Source organism: Manduca sexta, unplaced genomic scaffold, assembly GCF_014839805.1.
Source record: "Manduca sexta isolate Smith_Timp_Sample1 unplaced genomic scaffold, JHU_Msex_v1.0 HiC_scaffold_96, whole genome shotgun sequence".
NCBI lineage: Eukaryota > Metazoa > Arthropoda > Insecta > Lepidoptera > Sphingidae > Manduca > Manduca sexta.
In genome coordinates, this window is record NW_023595805.1 from 6,181 (window position 1) to 14,124 (window position 7,944).

Below are 7,944 nucleotides of genomic sequence, written 5' to 3' on the forward strand. Positions count from 1 at the left end.
ATCATTAGTATTTTGCGCATTTTATAATGCGCCTATTTATTTAAAAGAAAATATTTCAGTATAATGTTAGGTAACAGGTGTGTGCATCCATAAATATATACTGATAACTATGTACGTAGAGTAGACAGCCGATAAATAACATTTACATTGACATTTTAATTTTATCCGACATAGTTTCCATTTAATTAAATAAAACAATTATCCGACTATATCTTAGTGTTTAAAACTCTAAATGTTAATTAAATCAATTTTCTCACAGTGAACAAGAAGCCGCAGTGATGAAGGCTAATCCGTGGCTCTACCACTACTACGCGGTACAATCTAAACTCCACTACGGTCTGGCTTACGAAGCAGCTACAAGAATGTATGGCCCACCACCCCCAGATCTTCAAGTTTACCCACCAACGATGCAGTATACCCCAGCACCTCCTGTCTGCATTAACGGGAACCAACCAGTCATGATGCCAAACCCTGGACTCCAACCTCACATAAGCCATGTGCCGGCGCATCTAGCCCCCATGCATTATGCTTACGAGAGACCCGAAAACGGGCCTGTCGATTATTCCGTCTCTCTCCAAGACAACAGGTAAGACAAATACTCATTAAGACAGCAATTTAGGCATTTAATGTCAATACACGTGGAAATGTATACAATAGAACTTAACCCGTTATCAGAAATAGATTTAATGGCATGGCCTAGAATCAATGTAATTGCACTTAAGACCTTGCACCGTCAAAGTCTTTGTTTTGCATGCTATTAATTAGTACCTTCGTTTGCATATCTAACAGCAAACTGAATAATTCCTGCGATGGAAGTTCCGCATGTTTAACATTAGGTTCTTGTTTCAGGTACCACAATATGCGGATAGAGGATACGAGAATTCAGCCTAATGCGAAACGAAAAGGAAAAAATAGCGACGATAAACCGAATACGCCGGTTTCCATGTCTCCTCGGTGTACGCCGTCCACGGTGACATCAGGAGACACGTTAGTGGCCGTTTCGGCTGGTTCTATTGCTAGTAGGCGACCAGGATCGAAAAACTTCAACATAACAGAAACCGAAATGGTTGACCAATGGAATCGTAGTCCTACGTGGTCAGAATCGGCACTGCAAAAGGTTCCTGACGTGTGTCATCAAGATTTGAGTCCGTACGTCACAACCACACCTCCCACACCCAGTGGCACCCCTTCAGCGTACACCCATAACTATAGTCATACGTTTGTGTTTGATTGGTCACCAGAGCAATATGTTCCTCATACTAACAATAGATGTAACACAGTAACCACAGAAAGTTCCTATCAGCAGACGTGGAATAGGAGTCAAAGAACATTCGCTAACAGCGGAGAGAGTTCAGTAGATGAGAACTGCAATCCTAATAGATTAAGTTTATCAATGAGGGTCAGTAATCCACCGCCAGCATATAATGCGACACGAGAAGATGTGCTCAGAAGACAAATAGGTGAGTATTAATAGTAAATTTTGTCTCTCAGACTTAATGGCACAGTCAATTCAATTAAAATGTCAACGCTAAATATAGATTGCATTGGAAAAATGATTGGAATTTACAATTTATCACTTATAAACAAAACCGGACTGGTAATTTATTGCCAGCATTACATGAGACAATTGATGTAATTGCGTATTTATTAAGTGCTTTTAGACAGAAGTTTAAATTGATTTTAAAATCAAAGTGGAGTCGATATTGCCGCCACAACATACTACCTACTGTAAATTACTTGACAACTTTATAAATAAGTCTGTTGCCTCTCGAATCCCCTTCGAATATTCAGAAAATAAGATTGTTACTTCTACGATTATAATCGAATGTTTTTGTTTTAGATCGTCCACATCCAGACTCGCCGGATGCCAAAAGCCAGCATTATAACTGTACCAATACCTATCGTGTATTATTATTTTAAATAGATCAATATTTTGTTACCCCTGTATGAATAAATTTTATTAATTTTAGGTTTATAAGAAGCTCTGGAACTCCCCTGTGATCTTTGTGTATGTAAGATTTTTTGTAAAGTGCTAGATAAATTGTAAATAAACATTCCATTGCTGTAGAGTTGTACAAATAAAGTTAGTGTAAGTGAAACATATTGCTTTATGTCATATGATTTGTGTATATGAAGTATGTCGATGTAAATATCGTATATCGGTGAAGTTAATTTCCTAGTATTTTATTTACTTCGTAATAATACGTTAGAATACGAAATAGTTCCAAAAAGTCGCCTTTTACCTGTGCATCTTTTTAAAATTTTTGATTATAACCGATGTTTTGAGCATTAAAAAAATATATCTATCTACTTCTATATTTCCAGCCTATAAGGTGATGCATGATAGTTTTATTTAGTTATTTCTTTTTCTTACTTTTCCTCTTGTAGTTTATAAAAGTACATTTGCAAATGTGTATTATTTATAAAATATTGCGCGTAATAAATACCATCCCTAAGCATTTAAGTAATTTTTTGTACTGTCGATAAATTTACGAATCCGTCCAAATTCGAGTCTTGGATAAGAAAACTTGTACAAAATAATTTTAGATGTAACTATGTAAAAATTAAAACAGGATGTCTATCGTAGTTGGATTATGTAGTATTAATTTATGAACATTATATTGTTGATCGAGTTTTGAAAAGTAAAGATATTACAACCAAAAAGTCTATTTATTACCCAAATAGTGATTATAATAATAATAAAATAACAATGTCCCAGCCCTGTATTTTATGCTGTCCCACTACTGGGCACGGGCCTCCTCTACTACTAAGAGGGATTAGGCCTTAGTCCGCCACACTGCCAAGTGCAGATTGGTAAACTTCAAATACCCTCAAAATAGGTATTGATTAATAAAATATAAATGTAAATTCTCCAATTTATTTTACTTATTTAAAATACATTTACATTATTTTTCATTAGATAACAGATTCTTATCACAAGTCCGGTCTAAGACGCATATTTCTGAGAAGGCATAAGTCTCTTGCTGTATCCTTTCTTCCGTAAGCAGTGGACAAATCATACAATCTCAGAATCAAACTTATATTAAAACTATCAGGAAGAGCCTTTATTAACGTTGGCACTAGTTCACTTGGCATTTTTTGCAATACGAACGGCGTTCGATCTTGTCCACACTGCACTACGTAAACCAAGAACTGCAGTATAAAATGTGTTTGGGGGGTGACTTCGCCATTTTTTCCCGCCAATTGCGAGAAAGAAGTGTACAAAGTATCTAGAGCCGAAAGCAACGGCTCTCGTAGGACGATATCCGAGTTGCCATGCCCCTGCGAATAGTACATTCCGCTTCCATCTGACGTGTTATCATTTAGTCTTCTCATTTTATTTGAAGAGCACATCGCGTCCATTTCTTCGGAGTCATCATGACGACGCTTTCTAGAAATATGCGCTTTGTTGATATTACTAGATTCTAGTGCGGCATAGATGCTGTATACAGATAGTTTAGCCAATACAGCAGATTGAGGCTCCACTAAATCTTCGCATAGCTTCGCATTATACAAGTATTGAGGCAAAACATGAAGCAATAACGCCTCTGTACACTTCCCAATATCCAAATGAAACATAGCAAGTACTATATCGACAGATCTGTCAAGGTCCTCTTGATAACGAAATTTAAGTGTCTCCCTTACTAGGTTAGTGACAAACCAAACAGGTCCAGTGGTATTCAAGAGATTTTCAATAATGTGGGTGGCATCAATGTGGAGATACCCTCTAGATTTTATATCTTCCCAGACACTTTGCAGTTGTTCTAGTATAGGCTGTCGCGAAATAATGTTGTGGGTCAAAACTAAAGCCTTGGACTTAGGCACTGATGGCGGATGTATGTCATATTGCATTTTCCTTATTATTTGACACATCAGAGTGGCTCTTTCCTTGAAGTTATCATTTTGTGATAACTCAGCATCACTTGGTGGTGACAGGAATTGTTGAACCATATTGATAGGTTTTAAGAAAGCATCTTGATGGACAACATTTATGTATGAACAAAGCCACACTGAAGCACAAACTGCCAATGAAGCCATTTTATGTCTCAAAGAGTCCAACATTCTTTTAACATCAGAGGCAGATAGGGATCCTTGTTCCCAAGCAAACAGAATTTCTTTTATTGCACCACTAACATTCATGCATAGATCATGGGGTTTCATGTTTGTATTCTTGAAGTCAAATTCTGGAGCACTCAAGTGGTGTATAAATACATCTACCAATTGTGGTTCACATTTTTGTAAGATCTGTTCTGGAGATTTGTGAACTCCTTTATGCACCATACATTCTCTAACCCACTTTTCAAAAAAAGAATCACCATTTTCATCTAGCACAGCATTAGCTCCGTAATCTTGCACAATTGAACATAGAAGTAGGAAAGAAATGTCAAATATGTATACTTTTGTCTGTGGGGCACCTTTTTCACTTGCCGCAAATAGTGCAAACTCATTAAACTTTATCAGTCTTGACACAAAAAGCTTCAACTTTCCTTCAACAGTGGCAACAGCCAGTATTGTGTCCAACGTTGTGCCCCCTACTATTTGACACAGCATGGCGTACAGAGATTCCTGAGTTTTATGGAAATCTCCTCCCATTGTCTTCAGAATGCCAGCTAACGTAGGTTCGGCACAGGTTATAAAGGAAGGAACTGAGCCTTGCAGCCCGGTGGGTTCTAATTTTTGCAATTTCGCATCTTTTGTTTCTCTCTTCTGCCTAAAATATGATAAATGAGCTTCAGACATAACATTTAGCTTCACTAGTGGCTCAATGAGGGATATAATACTGTTACAAGAATTTTTTGTATCAACAACATCTAACAAAGGAGCTGACTGTAGTAACTTCTCAAATGCTTCTACCATTTCTGACGAGAATTCACTTTCTTTATTGCTTGTACCACACACACTATGGAGGTAGCTCATGACTTGTGGTATTTTGAGGAATGTAAAGGCAGCCCATAGTGCCTGCTTTGAAGCATCCTTGCTAGAATCATTGAGAGATATGAAACAGGCTCTAATCAGTTCACAATACAGTCTAGATAGTGAGTAACCCTTGGTCCTTTGCACCATGAGGAGTTGGCTGGAGAACTGCTGCATATCAGCACTGGGGTTAGCTAATACATTTATGGCTATCATAGCTTGTAAGCAATATGTAACAGGCTCTGGTTTGTTGTTCAACGGAGCAATTTTATCAATCTCCATGTTGCAGATCTTTTGCAATGTTTCATGAATAGTCGCTGGAGCTTTGAACTGGGTATTCATCATCATAAATGCGGTGGTTTCTTGACACTTCTTGGTCACTTCGTTATACTCATCTGGATCATTCTGTTTAGCCAAATAGAACATCGCAAGCAGAAAGTCTGTGTTTACTATTGAATTAAGAAGTGATGTTGACTTCTCCAAAAGATCCTGACTTTGTATCGGGTTGGATGATGGATATTTGGTGAGTGAATAATGATAGACTTGCAACAACCATAATATTATTGACGATACGGCGTACGCCAGCACTTCCTCCTCCATCTTTCCCCTGCATGTTATACTGTCCAGGAAACTTTCCAGGAACTCCAGGAGGCTAATAATGCAGTGCGGTTTGTGGAAAGCATCGAATTTCGCAATCCTCTGTAATACGGCCGCGTAAGACACCAAATGTGAAGCTAGTGAATGTTTTAAATATGAAATAACCAGTTGATTAGCACCGCATCCTACCATAGCCTGTTGTAATATACAATCAGCTAGGTTATACAGGTCTCCACTAACACCTCTTGGTAAAATAGTCTTGATATTAATTCCCCATTGTATATCAGTCCAACGTTCCCTCCAAGCTTTGAGAATTAGAGCCTTCAATGAGCTCGTTTTGCTCGTAATCTTAGACGCATCCATTATTGCATTTGTTTATGAGTTTTGGTACCAAAATACTCTATTCATTGACACGAAATGTCTGCACTGCCACGCTGTCTGTTTATCAAATCTTCTCCATTTAGTTTTCCTTTCACAATAGTTTATTATTATAAATAAATTACATTTCTCGAAATATTCAACAAGCTTAGGTTTGTGTTGTCAAAAATTGACATTTGATGCCAAATGTAACTTGAAGTGAAACCAAAAGTAGGAAACAGTTTCAATTGGTTGTAATAGAAGGTATAATCTCAAACAGCCAATGGGAAAATTTATTAACTTTGCTGCGTTATATAACTGCTTTAGCCGCTACATGATACTTTGGCATTTATTTTACAATAAGCTAGAAGATTGATTATTTAAAAATATCTCTAAAATATTTAATTCTATAAAATTTTATTTCTGATTCCGAATCATATTCATTTATTCTATTCTTTAATAAATATTTGGTCAAAACGCAATTGTTGATTTTCTAATAAAACGTAAATATTGTGTGATAACGCCGTGTCGTTCTGTCAAAAATCTAACCTGTCCGATTACTGATATCCGATTTGTTTACAAATATACAAGTAAAGTTAAAAGTTTTAAAATGAGTTTCCGTAATTATAAACAGAAAATTGATGAGGGGGATACAGTGATAGTGTATTTAAGTAATACGATATACGCTATAGAAGTCCGGCCGGAAATAAAAATAAAAAGGTGACATTATTGAAAACGTGTTTCAAACACAGTTTGGCGCGTTAAAAATAAAAACTTAATTGGAGCTGAATATGGGTCTCGCGTGAGTATTCTTAAAGCTACATAATTCTTAAAATGGGGTCAAAGCTGGACTCTAACCATAGCGGTGATAGTTCACCGGCTACAATAATATTTTTTTTTTTTTTCTATGTTTTACAGTACCAGTCCTATAATAGTGAAAATATTCTACAAGACCTATTTTCTATATTATATTTATTCAATAATATATTAAAACTAGGTTTTGCCATACAGGAATCCTAAAGAGTCCCATTATGCATTGTTGCGGGATAATAGATAGTTTCTATATTATTACTTCCAACATATGATAACATACTGATTAGATATTAGTATTAAGAAAATATATAATATAAATATATTGGTAAATTTGCAATAATTTTCTCGAAATATCTAATTATTGAGAGCCTAAATCACTTCATGAACTCATGCAAACTTTCAAATTTATAATATTTACTGTGGAAAGTGAGATGTTGCTAAGTGGTTGTAAAACCCTTTAATTATCATTAAAAAGCACTGTGGATTTTAAAATAAATTCATATTGCAGATTTTATTGCCGTTTTTATTTTATAATTTTACTCCCAACATTTCAAGAACTTTGCAACCTTTGTGGTTATGAGGTGGTGTGTCTAACATTCGCATAAACATAAAAAATCATTAAGCATTATGGATGATGGAATTTGAAAATAGTCATAAATCTATAATACAATCAAATACTTACAAAAAAGTTATCAATGCACTTAAAAGGGTTCTTTAAATAAAAAATATTTCTTCTAAACCTACAACCCATTGATTATTTTAGTATATTCAATATTTGTGTGTGATCTACAAGTTGTTTGCAAGTGTCAAACAAAAAACATTTTAATAAAAAGAAATATAACAAAATTTATTATATTATATTATTAATACAATATTTTCTTTATCAAGTAACATTGAATTTCAAGTTTATTTATTAGTATTTTTTGACACACACTCATCCTACTAATATTATAAATGCGGAAGTTTGTGAAGATGGATGTATGAATTTATAATGATTGTGTGTAATTTGGTCATAATATAACGATACATATCAAGTAAGTCAGAATAAAAATCCTGGAAAACTCCTTCACAAGGGTTAAGCCCCGAACAAAAGCTAATACATACATAAAATAATGTCTTAACTCTTAAACAATATTAAAAACAGATTGAGTTATCAAAAGGATGGGGCCATGTACTACAGCCGACTCCAGAGCTCTGGTCCTTGACGCTCCCTCATAGAACACAAATAATATACACTCCTGATATCAGTATGATTATGTTGCA

The 7,944-nt window shown here is 35.3% G+C and overlaps 2 protein-coding genes across 2 annotated transcripts; one reads left to right on the forward strand and one right to left on the reverse strand.

Annotated features, from left to right (window-relative positions):
* Positions 1-259: 259 nt before the first annotated feature.
* On the forward strand, positions 260-2,664 carry LOC119193724 (neuronal PAS domain-containing protein 4B-like; the record flags this gene model as incomplete). Its single annotated transcript, XM_037447346.1, is given in 3 exon segments — positions 260-586; positions 850-1,460; positions 1,841-2,664. Coding segments are annotated over 3 exon segments (1,018 nt in total), but the record flags the coding sequence as incomplete, so codon positions are not given.
* A 200-nt stretch (positions 2,665-2,864) lies between these two features.
* On the reverse strand, positions 2,865-6,057 carry LOC119193725 (mediator of RNA polymerase II transcription subunit 24-like). The gene has a single exon (XM_037447348.1). The coding sequence runs from the start codon at positions 5,872-5,874 to the stop codon at positions 2,935-2,937; it is 2,940 nt and encodes a 979-aa protein (XP_037303245.1). The 5' UTR covers positions 5,875-6,057; the 3' UTR covers positions 2,865-2,934.
* Positions 6,058-7,944: the final 1,887 nt, after the last annotated feature.